This window comes from Aotus nancymaae, unplaced genomic scaffold (assembly GCF_030222135.1).
Source record: "Aotus nancymaae isolate 86718 unplaced genomic scaffold, 86718_ANA_hifiasm-v0.15.2.pri h1tg000011l, whole genome shotgun sequence".
In the NCBI taxonomy this organism is placed as follows: Eukaryota; Metazoa; Chordata; class Mammalia; order Primates; family Aotidae; genus Aotus; species Aotus nancymaae.
Window position 1 is genome coordinate 73,949,042 of NW_026988422.1, and position 24,673 is coordinate 73,973,714.

Sequence of the window (24,673 nt, forward strand, 5' to 3'; positions counted from 1 at the left end):
TGGAGTCTCTCTGTCACTGGAGTGCAGTGGCCTGATCTCAGCTCACTGCAATCTCTGCCTCCCAGATTCAGGCGATTCCCCTGCCTCAGCCTCCCAAGTAGCAGGGAACACAGGCACGTGCCACCACACCCAGCTAATGTTTTTTGTATTTTAGTAGAGATGGGGTTTCACCATGTTAGCCAGGATGGTCTCGATCTCCTGACCTCTTGATCTGCCCACCTCAGCCTCCCAAAGTGCTGGGATTACAGGTGTGTGCCACCATGCCCGGCCCCATTCTTGCTTTTTAACAATACTAACAGGTTTGCATTTCTGCTTAAGCCATAGGCCTCTCGCAAGCTGGTGATCTGGTGCCTGCTGCCACTTACAACTCCTGGCATAACTGTTCTCTGCCATCACCAGCAGCCACCTGACCACCACCTGTGACACAGACAACGAGGCTTCCTTCTTCCCAGCAGCTTCCTTGACTGCTTGTCCCCTGGCTCTGTGCCTTCCTCTCTGAGCATCGGGGCTGCTGCAAGCACACTTTCCATCCTCTGGGTTTTTTTTCCATGACCCACGACCTGTCTCACAGTTGGCTCCTTCCCTTGGAGCCTCCGTGGCTGGCTCTTTGATGCTCCCTGGGGCTCTGTTCTTCAAACTCCTTCTAGTTTTGACCTTCTGACCCTGGCAGGCCTCGCTGGCTGCCCCCTCGCCGCTCTCCCTGCGTGCCAGGCAACTGTCAACGCTCAGCTCTGTTTCCGCTGCCCTCTGCCACACAGGTCAGGAGACTTGCCTCCTCCCTGGGGCTTGACCTGGTAAGACAGCCTCTCATCTCCCTGTTGACACCTTCCTCTTAACTCGGGGGCTTGCAAACCAACCCGCCTTCCATGAGGGTAGTGACAGAACCTTTTGTGACTTAGCAAGAGATGTCAGTTCTTGGGTTTAATCTGTCTCTGTGATGTACTGGTGCGAATATTATCCCCATTTAGATAGCCGAGGAAAATGGGGCACCAAGAGGGTGAATAACCTGCCAAGGCCCCACAGGGAATGAGGGGCCAGAGCTGTGATTCTCACCCGAGCCGGCCTGGCTCTGGGGCCTCCTCCTGGGCCTCTAGCGTAGATGTGGAGGCCCCTTTGTCCCTTCCTCCATCCAAGGCCACAGAAACACAGCTTTCCTGTGTAGCTGTAGGGAAGAGGACAGAGAGGGAGTGTGATGTCTCAGGGTTGAAGAAGAGCCTGTGGGGTCCAGGAGCTGCCCCTCCACAGGCACCAGAGGGTCCTGCAGAACCAGTGGGACAGGGACCTGCCCTTGGCTGCGTGGGGCTCCCCCCGGCTGTGGGCTGGGCTCTTGGGGGCAGGCTGGGGAGAACACAGGCCAGGTGCCTCATTTAGAAGATCCCCAAGAAGGAATGTTCAAGCCACCCTTTGGGAGTCACACTGATTAGTCACTAGGCAAAGTTTCTGACTGCGAGACTCCAAACTCAAAATCAGTAGTCTCGTTCTTCTCAATCTGCCTCCAATCTGAATGGTTTTTCAGTATCTCAGGACACACTGAGAGAGGTTTCAATAGTTCATTATTACGACCCCTTTCTACTGGCAAGACCTCCAAAGCAGCTCATGTCTCCCAGCCTTGGAAGGCTCAGTCGTTGCCCTGGCCTCGCTCACCAGCTCCCTGGTGCTGGGTCAACTGCCTGCTCCTTTCAGAAAGGAGAGCATCTGGCATTTGTCAGGTGTCTCAGGTGTCTTGAAAAGCTCCAAAGGTGAAACAGAAAACTCTCCTGGTGCGATTTTCCTATTTGATCTTTTGTCTCATGTGTTCTCCTTGGGGATAAACAAGAACTACTTCCCTGAATAATTCATAGGCCCCGAGATGGAAACATGCAGCCTCTTTTTAATACAACGCCTGGGGACGTGGTGGGGACTGCACCTCTGCTGGATGCTCTCAGCAAGCACAGAGATCTGAAAAGCTCTTCACAAATTCCTCTTATAATAGTGAAACAAAAATTAAAAGCTGTGCCATATTTTTAATCAAACAGACTAATGTTTGGATAATATGTAAAATTATTTATAAATCCGTGTGTGGCTACAGAAAACTCACAATGGGAAATTAGAAAAAATTAAGTAGCTGTAATTATGGTAAGGTTTATTTTTAAAACTGAAAATGACTGTCTTCAGTTTACTATTTCATGAGCACCTACTAGGTTCAGGAACTCTGCTGGGGTGACTATGGAAATCATTTCATTCTTTCTCACCACATTCCACCGGGGTAGGAGCCCAATTCACAGAAACACACCGAGGCTCCTAGATACAGTGACAAGGTTAAGTGACAAGTCCAAGCTTCCCCAGGAGTCAGACCAGGGCTTAGTTTGAGCGCAGATATAACTCGTAAGCACTAACACTAACACCCTCTCCACGGCGCCTAATTCCCAGTGTGTCAGCATTTGCTACGAGAAACCAACAGTTAGCGCCCAGCCCCTTCTACATTTTGCAACATTAAAATGGCAAGATAATGAAGGCTTTGGATGCTTCGGGGAACATTTTAGTTATTCGTTACAAAGCCACATCCTATTAGTGTTGGACAGACACAGCCTTCTAGCCCAATGCCTTCATTTTCAGAAAGGACACTGAGGTGCTGAGGGCTTAGGGGCCTTTCCTGAGGTTAAAGAGCAAGCCACTGATGTCGCCGGGACCAGAACTCTGTCCTCGGACTCCCTGTCTGGTGCTGACTCTTCCATATCACACACCACCGCCTGACTATGGGTGCTAAGCCTCCAAGGGTGCGGACACGAAGGGCCCTGAGCTTTGTAATAACACAAAGCTTTTCTTTCCTGTGGTTCATTACATCAGTGATGTCTACTGCTAAAAATGAAACAATTTGGAACCAAAGCCCAGCATGCAGGCCCAGAGAACGCAGCACGGCTTTTCACCAGCTCCACAGACCTTGGTAACTTGTGAGTTTCAATTCAGACCCTCGCAGGAAGATGACAGAGGGCTCGTGAGGCAGCTGCACTAACATATGTTCTCAACAGACAGAACCTCCTGAGTAAACAGTCTCCCCACTTAACTGAAAACCACACGGCCAGGTGGCCGGCTCCAGGGTCTCTGAATACTGACCCATGGCAAGGGGCGGGGGCAGCAGGGCAACCCCAGGCTTCTGGCCTGGGCTACAGAAGAACGTGTGCTCGTGGAGCACTGCCACACCCCCATGCAGCGCGGACCCTGGGGTGGCTCACCTGCCTCCCACCGCTCAGTACAACACAGCCAGACACCCCCCCCCGGTAGGATGCCCCCTCCCAACCAGTGGCTTCAGAGACATGCTGGAGTCTCAGGCGCCCTTAAGGGAAGAGAGCCTCCCAGTTGGTCAAGTGTTCTGACTCTTGGCCTTGAAGTCTCCCTGGGATGTGGAAACGCCCGAAGGTGGCTACTGCAAGCAGTGCAGAGGCCGAGATGGCAGGGACAATGTCCCACGGCCGCAAGATGTCTTTATCAACCCCAGAGCCACAGGGTGGCTTAGACTGCTGGCCAGGAGGCCACAGCACCTAACAGGACCTCAGGTGGGCTGAGGGGATGCACAGCCAGCTCCAGGGGTGCCACTGGCATCAGTTATGGTAGAAATGGTGCCCTCTGGCTTCAGGCCATGTGACGGCCTGGCAAGCTAACTGCATGGAGCCTTTGGAACCAGAAGAGGATGTGAGGGTCACGTGCTACCTGCCGCTTCCAAGGGCTGTCCCCGTGCCAGAGTGAGGGTGCAGCCGGGCCCGCGGACTCACCAGTCGCTGCATGCTCTTCACGTGGGTGGGGCTGATGGCTAAGGCCTCCTCATACCATCGCCGCGCCTCGTCCACGCTTCCCCGCAGCTCGGCAATCTGGCCACGCATGTAGAGGACGTTGTGGGACATTGGGAAGAGGTTGGCAGCTTCTTGGGTACAGGCTGTGGCTTCTGCAGGCTTCCCGATGCCGATGTAGACTTCAGCTGTGAGGAGAGAGCAATGGCACACGCTTTCCTGGTGCCCCTCTGAAGCCCTGCGAGCGGCAACGACTCTGACATTTGTGTTCCCCGAATGGGAGTCTGGCGGGGCCCGGAGCCAGCTGATCCCTGCTCCGAGTAGAAATGGCTGCCACCGACAGCTCCTCCTGCCCACGCCTACACAGGGACTGGAGTCCCTCAGCTGCGGGCCTTGCAGGGCGGGCGTAGGTCACCACCAGACAGAGGGCAGTGAGGGCTGCCTGGTCCCTGCCCTGACCTCTGAGGACACCCACCCTCAGAGCCCACCTGGGGCTCCTCAGTGTCTGGACAGAGGCTGGCCCGGCCTACCCTCGGCTCTGACCGCCATAGAGAAAGGGCCAGAACGAACACGGGGACAAGCAGACCAGAGGACCACAGACCCTCAGAGGGCCACAGCTCTGCCCTCTGACCTACTCTCCTGATGTCAAGAAGCATGATGGGGCTGCAGGCCTCGGCTTTCATGCTCACAGGCATGATGCAAGATGGCTGCCCCCGCCAGACCTGGCCCGAGCCCACGCCTGACCAGGGAAAGCTGGTGCACCCTGTAAACTCTTATCTGTATCACATTGACAACACCCTTTGACAAACCAAGCTGTCACTTTTCAAACAAGCAGTTAATGACCATCTCACTAACCCCAGGCCTCAACTCTCTCACCTCCACATGGAGCCAAACCCCTCTGTAGCCCTGGCCTCCGGAAAGAGCCTTCCAGTGTTTCTGAGGGCTGCCTCCTGCCTCCCAGGTGACACTTGTTGAATATCCAGGGGGAATGCCTCACCTGGACCCTAGGGCCTCTTCTCCCGAGGCCTTGCCAGCTGAGGCACCGCCATCTTTCTAGTCAGCTGGGCCTGAGGTTTCAGAGACCTCTGAGTTGCTGCCCCCTACCAACCCCTCTCCAGGGCCAGCAGGGCCACATGGTCAAGTCTGCAGCCCAGCGCCTCACGCAGGGGCTGCCCTGCTCTGTCGGGGCTCACGGACCCCTTCTCCCACCTGCTGCCAGATCCTTCCTCAGCGCTCGTCTTGACCACTTGTGTACCCCACAGTAAAAGAGGTTTGCATCCATCTCCCAGTTATGCGCATGTTTGTATGAATTAATACATTACATGTCATATAATCCACAACAGCACATGAAATAGAAATGTTAAAAGAAAATGACAAAAAAAGAAAGTTTAGGCTGGGTACCATGACTCATGCATGTAATCCTAGCACTTTGGAAGGCTGAGGCGGGCAGAGAGCTTGAGGTCAGGAGTTCGAGACCAGCCTGGCCAACATGGTAAAACTCCATCTCTACCAAAAATACAAAAAATTAGCTGGTTGCGGTGTTGCCCGCCTGTAATCTCAACTACTTGGGCAGCTGAGGCAGGAGAATCGCTTGAACCTGGGAGGTGGAGGTTGCAGTGAGCCGAGATCATACCACTGCACTCCAGTCTGGGTGACAGAGCGAGACTCTGTCTCAATAAAAGAAAGATTTACTATTTCCCTTGTGCACCTTACCGTGCCATCTCCTGGAGCCCACTTTGGAAACCACCTTAACTATGCAGAGCCTCCCCTCCCTGCCTCCTGTCCCAGCCACAAGCCTATCCTCCACAGCTGCTGCCAGGTCAACCCTGAGGCCAACCTCTGGGGCGGCAGCCACCTGTTCTGAAGCCCTCCTTTCCTGGGGCCTGTGGCTTCTGCGCCTGCCCAGCAGGAAGCCACACTGGCCCCGTGCTCTGATTTTCTGTCTGTATGCCCCCACTGGAATGTGGGCTGTAAGCGACATGAGGGCAGGGATGGTGTCTGTGCTGCCTGCTACTGTGCCCCCAGGGACTAGGACAGTGCCTGGCACATAGTCAGAGCTCAGTGGATCACTGAATGAATGAATGATAACAGTAACAATAGTAGTAAATTAAACATGTGCTTTGTACCTGGAGACCTTCCCATTTCTCATTCTATCTGCATGGTGATCCGGTAGGTACTACGATTTTATCCCTATTGTCCAGATGAGCGCCTTGCCTGAGTTCTCCGGGCAAGCTGAAGGCAGAGCTGGGATCAGAACCCCAGCCACTTGGCCAGAAGCCTGTGCTTGCCGCACCCGCAGAGAACAGCGTCTCCTCTGGCCCAGGGTGACATCTGACTCCTCTGCAGGCCTTGGGAGCCAGGTGCCCTGCCCTTATCTGCTTCCAGCCGCTTCCCCAAACCCCTGGGCTCTGGTCTTGCCAGTGCTGCTTCTGCACACACAATGGGTGTCCCGTCTCCACACTTGTGTCGATTCTGTTGCTTGTGCCTGTAATGCTGTCACCCTAGCCTCCTTCAGGGCCCAGACGGATCCCACCATCACAGGAAGCTCTCTGACCACCCCCTTCAGCTGAAGGAAAGCCCAGCCTCTGCAGCTCCCGATAGCCGGGTCCCTGTATTTCTGTGAGGTCTCGGGGTGCCCAGGATAGGATGCTCCCAGGACAGTACTCTCCCAGGGCAGGCTCTGGGGCAGATCCACCTTTCTGGCTCCCAGCTTCAGGCGCAGGGGCGGGAAAATGGTGCATATCTCACAGCTGTGGTCAGTGGTGATGCTGCTGACCTTTCACCTCAATCAGCCTGGCTGGTCCCTCCCTCGAACACCTCACTTCCCTGGTGATGATATTCACACCAATGACTGACTCCCGAGGCCAAGAGAAGGCCCTGGAAAAAGCAGGCCTCACCCGGCCCAGATGCACCCAGTACCTTCTGCCTGTCCTTGCGCCCTCCAGTCCCCTCCTCACCAGAGATGACGGGGCCCAGGGGCTTATGGAGGGGCATCCTGGGTGACTCCTGCAGACATGGAAACCCGGGCAATTCCAGCACCATGCACTGAGCCCTGAAGGTGACAACGCCCAGCCACGCCTGCCTCACAATCTCAGGAGACTCAATTCGAAAGGGACCTCCTGAGCTTCTGTACACACGGGGCCTCTACAGGGACAAAAAAGACATTTCTCTGTCCTTCAGTTAGGACCAGGCAAAACCTCTCCCTTCTGGGAGACAAACACCCACCCTCCTAATGACACCGCTGGGCTGTCTGATGCCTTTCAGTAGCACAATTCCCTCGACATCCTCACCAAAGAGCCAAATGCGTGCCCGCCGCGGTTTTGGGTTCTCGGGTGTGGCGGCAACAAGGGGAGCGGGACGAGTGTCCCTGTCACTGCACGCCTGGCTCCTGCCTCACTGCCAAGCTGTGAGTGAGTTCATTTCCGAGATCCCAGTCCCGGAGACGCTGTGGGCTGGTGAGGCCGCCCAGCCTCTCCCACCTAGAGCATCATGAAAAAACGCCGACACGGGAGAGCAGGGATGAAGGTGTTCAGAACAAGAATCAACATGGGGAAAGCTGTAAACGCCAGTAAGACTGTGTACATGTGACCCGTTCTACAGGGGTCCTCCGTGAGACCAAACGTGATTCCAGTGTCTCACTGATCACCAGGTCTATATACGCCCCAGGTCTGATGCTCTTGCTCCCTTCACGTGATGGGGAAATGGAAGACACAGATGGAACCAAGTCAGGATCAGGTGAAAGAAAGAATCCAGGCCCCCATGGTACTTTTCAGTGCCACAGAAGTTGCTGGAGGAAACCCATGGCACTGATAAGGTCTGTGACCCTGACAGATGTGGCAGGAAATGCCCGGCCTGGGGCTGCTCCCAAATCTCTCTCTTTCAAGCTCAAAAGGAAGGACTTAGGGCACAATGTCCTGCAGCGATTTTAAAACCACTTTCCCCAGTGGAGCCTCTTTCTTGCAAAGAGATCTTACTCCAGGATATGAAAGACTCCTAAGAGTGTGCGGTGTGGCTACCTCTTGTTTGTCCCCTTCTCTCTGCCTCCGAGACACCACTGGGAACACTAGGGTTCTAGGGATTCCAATGAGTAAGCCACAGTGGCATGAGAACATGGAGGACTTGGTTCTTGGCCCTGGTCCTCAGGTGTGGCCTTCGGCAAGTCAGTCAACTTCTCTGGGCCTGTCCACCTGTCAGGTGGGGGGCCTCACCTGGCCCGCAACCCTCCCAGGGCAGTGGCAGGGATAAGACAACATAAGAGTGGCAGGGATCCAGACAAGACCGCGCCAAGGGATCAGCCCTAGGCTGTGCATGTTCCTGCCACATCCATCAGGAGCACAGGCCTTATCAGTGCCATGGGATTCCTCCAGCAGCTTCCATTCATCAGGAAGCCTGGAGCCCAAACCGAGTCACAAATGGTCAGGATAACTCTTAGTCAAGCCTCAGCCCTCTTGGAGACCACAGGGTAAGGAAGCCGAGGTGCAAAGAGATAACCGGATTCGTTTGAGCCCCGCAGCTCTATTTCACTGGGTCAGAGTATTTGGGGGATCCAGGTCCAGCCTTTCATTTCACCATGGCCCCTTAAGACAATGACTTTGAATAGGAGATTTCACTTTCATGGGGCACAATGTCTTGGGCTCCAGGAATGAAGCTTTAGCTGTGGGGTTTCAGACACCAATCAGGTAGTTTACGATGTGGCTGGGGAAGAGCAGGAAAGGACATCTAAGCTTTGCCACCACCCCTGAGATCACCCCAGGATGTGGTCTTCTTTGCCTAGGCATGTGGCTGGGCCTCTAGGCTAGAACAAGGCGGCAGGTATTGACTATGAACCTGCACTACGTGAAAAGCCTTCTTTCCTGGGAGTCCGCAGCCCGGACAAGGACCAATTTTCCACCCAGCCTCCCCGGTGGCAGATCTGGGGATTCGATCTCCATCTGCCTCCCTCGTCTTCATTGGTTTGGAACTCAAGAAGAAAAGAGTATCATTTATACTTTCCCAAAGTCCCCCACATAGAAACAGTATGATCTTCTCACTAAACTGTAGACAACTCCTGGCCACAATCACCTCTGTATCCCTCAGCAGAGGATCTAGTGGCTGGTACCCTAGGACACAACCCAGTAGATGCTCAGAAAAAGTTCACGGATTAATGAATGCCGAGTGTGGGTCAGAGCAGGGCAGCCATTTTGGTGGTACAGGTCAGCAAAGACAGCTGAAGGCCAGAGAAGCAACAGCAAATTTACTCCCTGTTCCTTTCGTCAAGGAGTAAATTCAACTGTAAAAGAATAAAGGGCCTTGTGAGCTTATTAAGAGATACAAGAACTGGTACAAAAGAAACAGAAACACAGTGAAGCAGGTTCTCAGGTTCTGGGAGCTGAGCGCCATCAGCCGCCACCAAGAGCGCAGTTCAGTGCGAGGTCTGCTCCAGCTGCAGGACAGGCTCCGGAAACTCATTCTCTGAAGAGGTTCCAGGGACAGACATTCCGTCCTGGCCGCTAGTGGCTGACTGCCTGTCACCAAAGGTAAGGGGCTGCTCAGGGTCGCGGACACTTCCTACCTCATTCCGAGAGCTCCGTAAGCTCTGAATGTTCCCTTTGGAACCCCTTAGTTTGTCCCTGCTATTGGATTACTATGAAAAATGTTGTAGATAAAATCTCCCCCACCCACCTTCCCGAGTACAAAGCTTCAGTGGCATGAACGTAACCCAAATGCTTTTGCCTGCCATTCAAAATTAGGGCTCTGCCGCCTTTCCAACCTCCTCCTCCCTGTGTTCAATCCCGGCATGCTCTTCTGGGCCTAACAGCTCCTTTGCCCCAAATGCCTTTCAGTTTCCCTCTGCCCAGGGCCCCCCAGAAATCCAGGGCAAGCACTTCTCACCTCCCATTCTTCCTCCACCCTATGTGTGCTCTGGGACAACCCTCATCCCCGTCTGCCCTGTCGCAGTGACCTGCAGGTGCACTGATCCTCCTGGAGGGGCAGGCCACGCCTGTTCTTCTCTTCTTTGGCTGTCTTACATCTTAGGCCTTTAAAATGGGCTTTAAATCCCAACTCTTTAAGGTATGTTTCTAGCCCAGATCTGAAATGTAGACTGGAACATCCAGCCGCCTGCCTGGCATCCTGACTTCCTTGTCCTCAGGCACCCGACACATCCAAGCTCAAGTGGGACTCTGAAGTCTCTGCCTCCCTGACCCCAGCTCATCAGTTCTTCACCAGGCTTCCTCATTGCAGCAAATGGTATCGCGAGTCACCCACAGACTCAAGCCCCACACTCAGGTTGCCTTCCATATTCCTCCTTTCCCCTCACCTCTCAACATCCAACCCACAACAAGTCCCATCAGTTCTGCCTCGGAAAGCATCTCAGGGTCCCCCCCTCTTCACTTCCATTGAGACCGCAGACCAAGCTGCTCTCCTCCGTCACCTGGACCAATGCTCCCAATTTCCTGCTCTGCCGGCGTCTACTTTGACTGCCTTCTATCCCATTCTCCACATTTAGCTGAAGTGATGTTTTTTTTCCAGAGAGGGGTCTTGCTATGTTGCCTAGGCTGGACTCAGGCTACCAGGGGTGCTAGCATGACCTGCACCCGGGCCCTTCTTCTGCCTCCCCTTGGCAGCTTTACTGCTTACTCCTCAGGGTTCATGCCCCAGGGGGCCAGCATTTCTCTAACACTCAGAGCTCAGGCTGCCCCCGGCCTTCCCACGTGCTGTTCTATCTCCAGTGCCTGGCTCCTCTGTGGCACGTGGAGATGCGAGATGATACTGTGTTGGCAACTGAGTGCCTACTGTGGGTTGGGGCCAGGGTTCTGCGGCCACACTGGTTGGGTTTAGATTCTGGCTTTCTAACCCATTAGCTGTGTAACCTTAGGCAAGTGACCTGACAGCTGGGTCTCAGTTTCTCCACCTGTGGAATGGGGTGAATACAGGCATTTCTACCTCATAAGGTTATTATGAGGACTGAACAAATAAAGACATATGAAAGCCCTGGGAATAGCATCTGACACATCCACAGTGCGTGGTAAACGTTAGCTGGACAGGCTTGACCCCAGGGACGTCGTGTTCCCTCTCACAGGCGTTCCCTGTACAGCGACTGCACACACCACCTGTCTGGGAGCTGTCTTCATCTCGTCACGAATGGGGCAAGCCTAAGGGATTACCCCTTGACCCTGCTGATGCAACCTCTGGTGCCTGGGAGGAGTCTGGGCAAAGGGGCCAGGCCAGGCCAGGGCCAAGGAATTTGCGAGTATGACAGCCTTAAATTTCCAGCAGAAATCAGAAAATCTGATCTTGCACATCTAAGAATAGCCACTGGTTTCAACCGTGAGAGGTGCCAAAGTGAAAGCTATAATTATTAGTAGGTAACAAGCAGAAATTAGCCACCAACCACAAAGTCATTTTTAGCTGCCATCCCAATGCCAACATTGAAAAATGGGTACCAAGAAGCTGTTTGGCCTGGGAAAGACCCTGGCTCAGGGCTGAAGGGGCTGTGGATGTGCGAACTTCCAACACAAGCCGTAAGGCATGCACACAAGGAAGACAAGGAACGGCTCCTGAGGAACCATGTCTTCAGGTGCCACATCCCACTCTCTAATGGGGCTCCCCTGACGTCTGCACAGCGAGACGGCAAAGGTGCTCACTTCTATCCAGCCTGGGCTCCCACATTGCAAGATGGAGAAAATAACCTCCCTCTGACCTTCTTTGCAGGAGAGTATATAGACAATGGTACTGGAAGATACCTGGAACTTTTAGGAAAAGAAACCATAAACATGGGCAGTTGCTTTCTAAATATCCTGGGAAGCACAGATGCCATAAGAAAAGATTATTGATAAATCTATTTTTTAAAAAATTGGCAAAAAAGACAAAAACTTAAACCCTTGGAAGTTGTTTACAACACCTATTTCAGACACAAGGCAGATTTCTTTGACACACAATAAATATTTAGAAATAAAAAGGAAAAGCTAGGTATCTAAGATAAATGGTCAAAAGCTATGGACAGAAAATTGAAATACCATTTTCTACTTGTCAGATTGGCAAAGATCAAGGCTTTTGAGAATTCATTGTGTTGGCAAGGGTGTGAGAAAGTGGACATTAGCACGCTGTTGACTGGAATGTAAATTGGTATAATTCTGTGGAAGGCAATGGACAAAACTTAGCAAAATTAAAGAGTTACACACCCTTTGATCCACCAATTCCACTGTTTCGAGTTTATCTTACAGATAAAAAGAATACACAGTTGGCCCTCAGTATCCATGGGGAATTGGTTCCAGGACCTCCCTCGAATACCAAAATCCATGGATGTTTGAGTCCCTGACAGGATTTGCATATAACCCATGCGCGATCTCCCGTGTACTTTAAATCATCTCTAGATTACTTATAATGCCTAATACAATGTAAATGCTATTTAATAGTTCTTATACGGTATTGTTTAGGGAATAATGATAAGAAGGCAAAGTTTCTACGTGTTCAGTACAGACACATTTTTTTCAAATATTTTTAATCCATGGTTGGTTAAATCCATGGGTGCAGAACACGAGAATGCGAAGGGTAGACTGTGTATGGGGATATCTATTGAAGCATTATCTGTAATAGCAAAACATTAGAGCAGGGGAGCTCAAACCACGTAAGGTAAAACCCGACAGTGCAGTGGAAGCTGTTTTCTTCTAAATCTACCTCTTAAAAGGCTATGTGAATGTATGATATGATTCTAAATATTGACTCAAGCAAAGTCAGCACTTTGAAAGAGTCAATATGGTACAAATTGATATAACACTCTAAATGTTATCAGCTGAATTTAAGATTCAAATTTAAATGTTAATCAGTAGAGTATTGGTTCAATGATGGTCTAACCATACTTGATAAATCTATTTTTAAAAAACTGGCAAAAAAGACAAACAAAAACTTAAAAAAAAACAAACCCTTCTACTCTGTTACAAAGCATAAGTCACCTTCCAGGTGCTGATGTGCACCTACCTACCAGGCAGCACATTCAGAGAGCGGTGGGGGACAAAGTACCGTGTGTGAGATTTCTGGAAGATGCACAGAACCAGTGACAGTGGTTGCCTGTGGTGGGGTAGCGGGGACTGAGGCTCAGGGATAGGAGGGAGCCTTTCCATTTTATGGCTTCTCAATTGTGTGCCATGTACCTGTGGAAGGGAGCCCCTACCACACAGCAAGTGGGGACCTGCTGTGGGCAAGCACCCCTCGTTTCCTGGGTCTGTCCCCTTACAAAGCGGCTAGCGGCACAGATGTCCTAGTCATGGTCTCCTTGCTGTGCACATCACAGACAAGTGGCCTAGGGACTCTCTGCTACAATAGGCTGGAAATCCAAGGTCGTCTCCGAATGGCCTTTCCTGCAAGCCTCAAATCTGGGTCCGCCTTCACTGTGGGCTCCCATCACGAGCTCTCACTATACTCAGAACCACCAGGAGAGAACAGGCCCACAAAGGCTGCAAAGACACCATGGCTTTGGGTGTCTTCAATTTCCTCTAAAGCTTACAAAATGGATGGACTCTGGCAGTACTGTGGGAGCTGATGAGGGACACAGGAAGCAGATGTTACCTGGTTTCTATGAACTGCCAAAAAATTGAGTCACGTTTATTTTTCCTCTCAGAGCAGTGCGACTCAAATCACATAAGGTAAAACCTGGCAGTGCAGTGGAAACTATCTGTCTTCTTCTAAATTTTCCTCTTGAAGGACTATGTGGCTATATGATACGATTCTAAATCTTGACTCAAGCAAAGTCATGGCTTTGAAAGAGTCAATATGGCACAAATTCCAAAAGGATCCTAATTGACTCCATTCACTTGTCCTACACGCTAATGCTCACCACATGCACACAGCACAGCTGCTCAGGATCTACAGTCACTGTCCACAGTTCAGTTCCACCACCTTCTAGAATGGTAAAGCTACACCCATTTGCTAGGAAGGAGAACGTGACTGTCCTGTGGGCCATGCAATGAGAAATGGATCTTGTGTGACTATATAAAAATTCAAGGACAGCTCCAAGCAGGCCGGGTGCGGTGGCGCACACCTGTCATCCCAGCACTTTGGGAGGCTGAGGCAGGTGGATCACTTGAGGTCAGGAGTTCGAGACCAGCCTGGCCAACATGGTGAAACTTTGTCTCTACTAAAAATACAAAAATCAGCCAAGCATGGTGGTGGGCACCTGTAATCCCTGCTACTTGGGAGCCTGAGGCAGGAGAATCGCTTGACCTGGAAGGTGGAGGCTGCAGCAAGCCGAGATTGCGCCATTGTACTCCAGCCTGGGTGACAAGAGCAAGACTCCATTCCCCCATCCCCTCCCCCCAAAAAATAAAATATAAAATAAAATGATAGGTCCAAGCTGAATCTTAGCCATCAAGTTCTTCAATATTCCAATAATCAGCTACAAAATTTCGTCCCCAACAGTCATGGCAGGCCACACAAAGTGGGGCAAAGTCTCTAGATAACTGAGTGGGGGCAGCAAGACACCAGGCGGGCCTCTCCTGGAATGTATTGACTCCAGGGTCATTAAGTTTCCCAAAACCAAGCAAGAGAAGCGCCACCTTTAAGGTCAGGGGAGCTAGTTCCACCGGGGGGATGGCCTTCAGCCCTTCTGATGCTTTAAACTTCACGCTCCAAAAACCCAACTTCGAGAACAATTTGAAAGACAACTCTTCCCCTACACCAGCCCCACAAGTTCAGGTTTACCTGGCCCGGGCACTAAACCAGACTCCTTCCCCTTCTGTTCTCTGTAGTCGCTGCTCATGGGGGTGACTGACTAGGACAGGCATCAGAGTCCTCTGCCAGGGCCTAGGCTTTGCATAAAGGAGCTGTGGACGAGGCGCTACTGCTACTCCTTGGCCCTCAGAGCCAGCATGTCTGGGACCTCACTGGGCAAGAGGCCGAATGCTGCAGGCGTCTGCAGCAGAGAAGAACAATTGCAAATTCATGAATCATCCCTCTTTTGTACTTCTGCTTAGAATAATATAATTTGTTAATTTGCGGTAGTTCTTATGGCTCAATTCAAGATGCCAACACAGAAAGGGCCGACTGAGCTGGGCTCTGTGGCATGCCAAGGCCAGGTAAATCCAACCATGTTTCCAAAGCGAAGGCCTGCCAGTGGTGTCAAACAGGGTGGGACATCCCATGATTAGCCTTGGCAAAAAAGGAGTCAACAGAAGGATAGTTGGTGGATAATAAGCACCCTTCTCAGCCAAATGCAGGCTTTCACCAGGCACTGTAAGAGTCAAGCCTGAGAAGGCCCAGGGAGGGTTGTACAGTGAAGCGACGAGACCTGCGGAGTGGAATTACCATTTCTGTCAAAATATAAATATGTAAGTAAATCCACAGCCGTCGTTTCTTGGAAGCGCAGTGTAGTGGGATTCTTGTTATTAAAATGCCTGCACACTGCATTTATTTTCGGGCTTTTTAGTCATGCAGAAGCATCGCTGAGCCAGCGAGTGCCCTAGGAACTGGGGAAGGGGTGCTCATGCCCGTCTCCCAGGCCAGTCTTCAGGTCAGAGGGTGCTGCTGTCTATAAAATCACAGGGAGAGCCATCAGAGGGGGCAGAGGAGCATAGGGTGCATAGGGGCACCAGACACGCAGCCCCTTCCCCGGCTTTATAAAGACATCTGTGTCTTTAACACCTCCTGGCCCTCTCTCAGGGACTCCAAGACTTCACTGCCAAGGTGTGCCTGGCATCGTGCTCATCAACCCTGGGAGACAGGTGCTATTCCTAAGCCCATCACACATAATTGGAAACTGAGGCCCTACCCAGCTGGTACAGCTGCGACTCCAGGTTGCTCACAAAGACAGTCTGGGGCACAGCTCTCTGGCCCCTCTACAGCACAAACCCTGTAACCCACATGGCAAACTCCCCAAAAATCCTTAGAGTCAAATCCAGAAAACTTTCCTAGATGCCAGCTCTGTGCCAGGGCACCGAGGCAGGGGAGAGGGATCAGGGGATTCAGAGTCACTCGTGGTTCCAGGAAAGAAGTAGTAACATTTCGCTGTATGACTGTCGAAGCTTTGATCTCTCCTGATGAGGGGCGTGGGCTAAACAGGCAAGCACCCAGGCTCTGGCACAGCAGCGGGTGGTGGGCAGGGGCGGAGTGGTACCTGCGTGGAGCCAGATCTGTGCCAGTGTCATCCAGGGGTGTAGCGGGCCCTGCTTAGGGGCGCTGCTCTGCAGAGACGAAGCCACTTCTGACAGTGCCTGCTCCACTCTTGAGGCTGCTACTGATGTGGCATGGACGGAGCCTGTGAGAGGTTTTTGAGAAGACTCTATCAGGAGCGAAAGAACAGACCCAACCAACCCACCCCTTCCCACAGACAAGTGCGGAACACACACGCCCCTTCCCCCAGGATGTTTCTAAGATTTACTGTCCACAAAGAAATGTGGGCAATCGTGGCCTGGGGCCTTAGTTCCCATCCTTTGGCTTTAGCTCATCTTTTTGTCAACAAACAGAGCACATGCTATGCTAAGTGCCCCTCCAGGAGCTCAGCCTGGCACAGTGTGAGTGCTGGGAAATGGAGGGGATAGCCAGATATACAGCTGTGATGATTCTAGTGTGTGAAAATGACAAAGGGACATTACAAACACCCCTGTAAGGTCCTAAACCTAGAATCTAAATCGGGGTTGGGGAGGAGTACACTTGCCTCCTGGGGAGCATTTGGAGTAGATGTGCTGGCCATTCTCAGGACAAACCCAGCAACTTCCCATTCCCATTTCATGCAAGCCTGGCCTTGGGGAGGTGGGCTACACCCTCGGCTTAGAACCATATTCTAGGGTATTGACTTAAAAACTGCAGAAAAAGCACACTTCTGCCCCGTGTATAAGCAGATGTCGCTCCTTAAGGCTAATGCTAAACCAGCAGGGGATGGGATGGGATGGGTTTGTAGCAAAGACTCCTGGGGCTTAGAATATGCACCTGCCTAATTATTCTGTAAGACCTGCTGTCCTGAAAGGCTAAAGAGAGGGGTCGACAGAGCACGTTCATTAGTCAAGGGATAGATGCATTGCACAAGTCAAAATGCAAAACTCATTTCTCTTCACGTTGACCCCTCAGAGGTCCTGATGATTGGAGATCTCCTCCTTTGACAGAGGCCTGCTTCCCATCTCTTTCCAACATACACTCTTGGAGGGATGGCTTCAGAATTGAGAGCAGGATTCTCAGTTGTTTCAATTTTGAAACTGTTAATATTCCTATTCACCTGCATCATTCTTAATCTGCACTTCATCAGAAAGTTTAGTATGGAGAGAAACATTCCAACATGGAGAGTGGTAACTACCAACTCATCATAAAGTTTAAAATAGTAATCATATATAAAGATAAATGCTGACTGTAAAATAAATGGAGTTATATTCTCACTAATACAAAATTGTGAACATAAAAATAATTTCAGTTGTGCTTTGGAGTGCACCCATCATTTATAAATTTTAAGAGTATTCACAGCAATAGATGGGTCATCCATATCATGTTTTCATTGCTCCAATATAATGATAACATGGACGCCTCTAAACACACCTGAATCCTTTGGTGGGGCTTTGGTGGATGGAAATCAGAGTGGGCTAACAGTTCCCACAAGGATGACCAAGAGGAGAGTAGCCTCTAAAAAGGCCTAGCAAGTCCTGCTGCACGATACGGAACTCAGAGGCTGAGTTAAGAGTCTAACTGATGGCATTATGATGGGGGAACTCAGGAAGTGTGGCTAAGAATCTGTCCTTGTTTAGGAAAAGTATATCTAACTACTATTTTTTAAAAATCTAAATAGCAAAATGATTAAACTGCTGTCGAAATTTCTTGTCACCGTTTTATGGAAAGTAATATGTTAACTTGGATAACAAGGACTTGATGTCATTTCCCTGAGAGATTTTTAGTAGCAATCACAGTTAAACGAGTAATCTAGAGGCTGTCGTTGCCCTGTTCTGCCATTACCAAGCTGGCTACCTTCTCATTAGCTGGAACAGTGGTTCTCAACCTTAACCTCACATCAAAATCATTTGGGGTTTAAAAACTCATGATGTCATAGTTCCATCCCAACCAGCCACATCACTCAGTCTAAGGGTGAGGACTGGCACCTTTGTTAATCACCCCAGGTGATTCCAATGTGCGGCTAAGACTGAGAACCACTCACCTAGAGAGACAGGAAGCAAGTGTTACTAATTCTGGTCAAAAAAAGCCTGTACATGGGCCAGGCGGCCTGAGCTCTCCTGCTTCCCTGCAGCTCAGGGGTGTCCTGGGGAATGGAGTTCCTGGAAGATCTTGTTCTCTAGAACAGGGGTTCTCAGACCTTTTGGTCTCAGAATCTCTTCAGACTCTAAAAAATCATTGAAGACATAACGAGATGGTTTATATGAGTTATATCCATTAATATTTACATTAGAAATAAAAAGAAGACATGTTTAAAATGTTTACTTATTAATTAAAAAATAACAATAAATTATTGCTCTGGAAACATGGCATAAATTTTTTACCAGGTTCTGTGAATCTTTTGCTACAAAAATTTGTGAGTTTTGGAGGGGCTAATTTTGCTTTTTGGATTAACTGTTTTGTTTGATCCACAAATAAATAATCAGAACTACTGCCAATGTTTCTTCTCTGTGATATTTAAACACAACTAAATTAATTCCTAGCATAATGTATTATACTATGAATAAGGTCTGGCAGATAATGATGATGACGACAACGATGATGACAGCAGTGAGGGCTGTCAGTTTTAGAGAACATACCGTGTTTCCGGCCCTGCAACTGGCACTTTATACGTACTAATCCGTAACCAGAACTCAGAACACTAGTCTGATTCCAAATCAGTCCTCCAAGTCCAGCTCTGATGCCACCTCCTACAGGAAGGCTGCTGTGAGCCTTCCGCTTCTCCCTACAATAAGTGAGACCTTCTGTTCCTTGGTGCTTCTATGTGGTTGTCACTAACAACGCACAGACCACATATTTTAAAGTTAATGTAACTGTCTCCCTTATTAGACCATGTGGGTCTAGAAGACAGGAACTATGTCCTCAGTCTAGATATTTCCAGGGACTAACAATACCAGACCCATACTAGGTATTAGGTAAACGAGTGCGCAGTGAATGAAGGAGTGCTGTCAATAGACACGTCACTGTCTGAAATTCGGAACAGGGCGGTCCCCTCTTCTGGATGCAGGTCTGTGTGCTCTATTATTCCCCACAACAATGGCTCAGAGGCCAGAACCCTCACCCACTCAAAGGGCGCTTCAGTGTGGTCTCATCACTTCCAACAATCCAGACTAAAAATGACAGTGACACATGGTTCCAATCAAACACAGACGTTTCCCTTCTCTAATGTAAAATTAAAATATAGAGAAGGATAACAGGTTTATTAGAAATAATGTTTTTCCTCCTAGTCAATTTCTTGGTGCACACATTTCACAAAGGCAGAGAGCCTTCATGTTCTGAACCAGGGATGAATATTAGGACACTCACAGGATAATAACAGATGACTAACAAGAGTGAAATTATGTAAGTTGGCATCTACTACTCCTGAAAATAACACAAACAAATAAAAGTCTTTCATTGAATTAGTATTGTGGGGAGGGGAAGGGTAAACATCACTTTAATCAGAATGGATACAGCTGGTTAAGAAACAAACCAAGCAGGTGGGGCGCAGTGGCTCGAGCCTGTAATCCCAACACTTTGGGAGGTCAAGGCGGGTGGATCACCTGAGGTCAGGAGTTAGAGACCAGCCTGATCAACATGGTGCAACCCTGTCTCTACTAAAAGTACAAAAATTAGCTGGATGTGGTGGCATGCGCCTGTAATCACAGCCACTCAGAAGGCTGAGGCAGGAGAATTGCTTGAACCCTGGATGTAGAGGTTGCAGTGAGCTGAGATTGCCATTGCACTCCAGCCTGGGTGAAAAGAGTGAGATTCTATCTCAAAAACGAACAAACAAAAACAACAAAACCCCTGTATTTCATTGTTTTGTAGAACTGAAATGATAAGTGCCTATACAGACACTGGATTTTCACTTACACAGGTCAACAGCTGGAAACACTGGCTCTAACCAGCATATTTTTAAAGAACCCCTTTCTTTTTCACCATGGCAAACGTGTTCTCGCATTATATATCAGATGACAGCACTATTAAGGTAGAAATGGGCAAACTGAGGCTTGAAAAAAGAATCAGAAGTTAGAATTAAGACATATTTCCAATTTCAGATCCAAGACTCTGCAGAAATAAGTTTCCAAATAATCAGGTTCAACAGGTAAGCCAGGGAGAGCACCTGGGCTGTGGCACATTGCTCATCTGCCACCTGGCTTCAAGAGGTCCCGCCCCAACCCCCAGGGCTGTGTGCTGCACCCCAGCTGCCGTGATCCATCTAGGAGACAATGCGCCTCTCCCACTCAGTCATAGGACACAGGGGTTCTGAAAAGCCACTGCAAGACCCACTGTACCGAGGGCTGATGCAGGCAGGTGAGAGCTTGCTCTGAAATCCAGCTAGTCTAACAACCTGAATGGTGCAGGGGCATGCGATGTCCTGGAGCTGAGGCCATCTGCATTTCCTCAAGCCAACGGCTTTCCTTGCCCTCCCACCTAGATCCTCAACAGAAAACGTTATCTTGGACACCTGATACAGAGGCAAAGTGCCACTTGAAGAACGTTCTGATCCCTACATCCAGGGTTTCCTTCTGGGCTCCCCTCTCCAACACCGTGTGTGGGGAAAGGCAGCTGAGGACCCAGGAACTGTGGTGGGAAGGCATTTCCCCACGGGCCAAGAGGACCAGGAACCAAGAGGAACCAAGGCCGCTGACCTCAGGGCACCGAGTCCAAGCTCTGAACCCCTCCTAGGGTTTTCTGACCCATGCTCCTATCATACGCTGAAGGCTGTTAAGAAACCCTGCCTGCCACAAGTAGGACACTGGGGAGGGTGAGCTCAAATTGCCCTTGCAGGTGAAGTTTTTCCAAAAAATGTCCTTTTTCTAATGCACATGACACCTATGGTGAATTTCACAAAGACCTCAGCTGTGGCAATTACATGTGAGTCCTTTTCCACCAAAGTTCATCATCCAAAGGGATCCCAGAGCCAATAATTCTGTTAAGAAAAGGCACAGGCTGGGAGTGGTGGGTCATGCCTGCAATCCTAGCAGTTTGAGAGACTGAGATGGGTCGATCACTTGAGGTCAGGAGTTCGAGAGCAGCCTGGGCAACATGGTGAAACCCTGTCTCTACTAAAAATATAAAAAAAATTAGCTGGGTGTGGTGGTGGGTGCCTGTAATCCCAGCTACTTGGGAGGCTGAGGCAGGAGAACTGCTTGAACCCAGGAGGTGGAGGTTGCAGTGAGCTGAGAAGGCACCACTGCACTCCAGCCTGGGTGAGAGTGAAATTCTATCTCAAAAAATAAATACATACATACATACATAAAATAAAATAAGACATAACTGATAAATTAAGTGGCTTAGTTATGCTTCATATCACTGTATTTTTCACATGCAGCATTGCCAAATAGCTAGCATATATTATATTCCAGCTCTCCATCTAACTATCTGACGGCCTCAGGTAAGTGGCTGCAGTCTGAAGGACCCCTTCCTTTCCCTTCCCTCTTTCCTCACAGCACACAGATGAGCTGGATCTCAGATGGAATCCTGCCCACCCGGTGACTTGGCGAGCATTCCAGTGCCAGAAACAATGGACAGTCACATTACATGATGTGTGAAAAACATCCTCTACCAAGAGAAAGACGTCAGCAGACCACCTCACATGAGGCCGGCAGGATTCGGGGCAGCTCCTTGCTTCCCAGCCCTGGAGAACTCACGCCATGCCTCATGGGCGTGAACGTGGGAGAAGGACGGCACGTGGCCGCACCCCAACCCCCATCTCTGTTTGGCACCCACATTCTTTCTGCCTACTGCTGCAGCGGCAGACACCTGCCCTCCCCACATTTTTCTGACAAGTAGCTGAGCCACTGCAGTTGTGGGCACGCAGAAGTCACCTGCTGCTAACGTATCTCTGTATCTGTTTTTCCTTGATCCTGAAGTGATTCCAATTACCTGTCAACTTATTCAGCTTCCAGCTCTTGGAAGGTGTGCCCCCAAAACAATTAAGAAAAAGCAGTAGCTCCATCTCTTCAAGACCCTGAGTATTAAGCAGCAATCTGAATGACTCAGCATTCTGTCAGCTAGCTTTGCCTTAAATTTTTCATTTTTTAGCAGGAAAAAAACATTCTGTTTCTCAAGATAGGGCTTGGAAATAAATCAGTCCAACACTGCAGACTGCCGGCAGCTCTGTGCCCTTCTGTCTCCGTGTGTCACCTGTGCTCGAAGAATCAGAATGTCCTGGGGGTTGAGGACGGGGAGGAGGCGGGGGAGCTAGTGATGGCTGTCTCTTATTTCTTGAAGGTAGAGGAAGAGGCATGAGGGTCCACTCTCTCTTCGGCCCTCAAAGCAGCCATATTTCTCCATACCTTTTTAAAATACATAACTGCTGTCCCCTCATCCCCCTGGCGCCCAGGACTTAGGACAGTTCCCATCTTTGCTGTAGGGTAGTCCTGCCTTCTGAGGAGGCGACTTCAGGTGGCGGCTCCTTGCACAGCACTGCCACAGCTCTCCTTTCCATCTGCAGCTTCCCTGGGAACGGCCTTCACCCCATGTGTCCCCCAGTGTGACAGCAGGGGCGGGGCCATTGCCCACCCTGTCCCACCAACCATGAGGGCTCCTGCTGTGGGCTCCTCTGATATATAAATCACCTTGGTCACCATTCTAGCAGACGCTTCCCTTTTTCACTAAGTGAAAAGAGGATTGAGTCATAGCCCCAAGACGAGATCACAGCTTCCCATTGACTTTAACAGAGTATCAAGCACCCTTTAAACCTGACAGCACGTGTCTTCTCCTGAAGGGGAAAGCTCTTTTGAGGAAAGCTTCAGGGAGGGACCCCAGTAAGGCAGGGAGAGCAGGGGACATGTCGTCACCCGTGGGCATGCGGAGCTGGTGCAGCATGCTGCTGGCAGGTGTTGGCAGGGCCAGGCGGTCACACGGAAAGCATGGAGGGAAGCCATTCACACACATGCAGGAAGGTGCCAGCTGTCAGAGCGAGCTGCCGCTGGTGGCTCTGGGCTAGAGACAGTACCTTCTGGAGGACTACATTGGGCAGATGCTTCCATCTCCACCTAAACCCTCCCCGATGCATATTCATGAGGCCATGGCTCCAGAAGGAAGTGCCCTTCTGCCTGGGGAAGGCTCTCTGAGCCTCCAGGTGTCTTTGACTGCCAGAGTCCTGGGGAAGCCTCCCAGGTTGGGATATTCTAATTTTGAACACACACTCCCCAACTTCGACCTGAGTGCCACTTACTGCTGACCTGGCAGTCTCCTATTATTCCACTCAATCTTATTTAAAGAAACATGCTACAGAACTAATTAACGAGCATTATATTAATTTTAGTTTAATTAAAATAGCAAAAAAAGGTTATACATTAGGGCTGAATTTTAAAAAGTACCACCCCTCAAATTAGCTGGGCATGGTGGCACGTGCCTGTAGTCCCAGCTACTCAGGAGGCTGAGGCAGGAGAATTGCCTGAACCCAGGAGGCGGAGGTTGCGGTGAGCCGAGATCGCGCCATTGCACTCCAGCCTGGGTAACAAGAGTGAAACTCCGTCTCAAAAAAAAAAAAGTACCACCCCTCAAAAATGGTAGGGTCCTCACAGAGGGAGGGTCTCATATACGCATGGATTTCTTTTAAAGCTACTTTATTCTATTAAGCAGGAACAGAGACTAAAATAAACCGCCTCGTTGACTAGTCACTTCCTGATCATGATATACATTCTTGAGTGTTAGAAAACGCAACTCAATAAAACGCTAGTCATAATGGAAAGAGAAAAATGTCACTACTCCCTTGAATTTCTTTCTCAGACTTATTATAGACATGTTCTTTCATTGATGTGTTTACTCTCTTCTCCTGGTGACTTATTGCTAAAGAGAGCAGCAACTTCACTAGAATCAATGATAGGAAAAACGGAGCCAAGAGCTCAAGTCTTGATTTTAGCGCATTCTTGGAGAGGGGAATAAAACATCGCACAGATTTTTCTCCAAAAAGACAACTGTTAGGGCACCTGGATGGGAGCGCCCAGGGTCCTCTAAGGAGTGACGGGCAGCCTGCAGAGAGCCCTGCTGGCTCGTTCAAATCCTGCTCAGCCACCCCCACTCTTCTGGTCCTAGCTGCCCAGCATGTAACTCAGGGGGAAGGCAGCTGACTGGTCCTTAAAACCAGTATCCATGACTGCCAGATCATAAGGGCATGTGTAAATAGAATAACTATGAAATTTACATTTTTACAGATGAGGAAACAAGGCCGAGGGAGACTCGGTGAGTTGCCGGGGTGACTCTCCAGAGCTGGCCCTTGATGGTGCAAGGAACCTGGCAGGGAAATATCTTTAATGAAGCACCTAACATGTGATGACAACACCAACACATACCTCTTTTCTATTATGGGCTGTTTTTAGGTCAGAAATAAAGGCACATCTAGGCTGAGCTGGATTTCAGAGGGTGGAATCAACTTTTAAAGGTGAGGGCCAGTATTTGCTATAAACTAAAGGCTCAGGTCATTCAAATGCACTGGATCCCCATATCCACCAGCATTTCCCCAAATGCAATCCATGGAACACTGATTTCCTAGGGTGGAAAAAACGATTAAATTAGCTTGGGAACACTGGGTCAAACAAAGTCAAGAAAGTCTTGAATTTTTTAAACTGCAGGACTTCTCAGAATATTTAATGTGATTAAGGAGAACTAGGAAGCACTAGGCAGGAGACTGAGTATTGTCCAAATATATCTGACCAAAGAGATCAGTGCTCTAAGAAACATCCTTTGGAAAATGTGACAATTCAGGAATGACAAACACCACCAAAAGCACTGATAGGGTGGGCGTGGTGGCTCATGCCTGTAATCCCAGCACTCTGGAAGCCCGAGGTGGG

At 49.9% G+C, this 24,673-nt stretch overlaps 1 protein-coding gene across 4 annotated transcripts in view; it reads right to left on the reverse strand.

Moving 5' to 3' along the window:
- TTC7B (tetratricopeptide repeat domain 7B) overlaps positions 1-24,673 on the reverse strand; it is a 268,355-nt gene that overhangs the window by 34,521 nt on the left and 209,161 nt on the right. For all 4 annotated transcript variants that reach the window (XM_021675705.2, XM_021675701.2, XM_021675703.2 and 1 more), the window contains 2 exons: positions 15,853-15,993; positions 3,750-3,952 (listed from right to left, as the gene is read on the reverse strand). In XM_021675705.2, the coding sequence (XP_021531380.1) occupies positions 3,750-3,952; positions 15,853-15,993 (344 nt within the window). The remainder of the gene's footprint in view (positions 1-3,749; positions 3,953-15,852; positions 15,994-24,673) is intronic.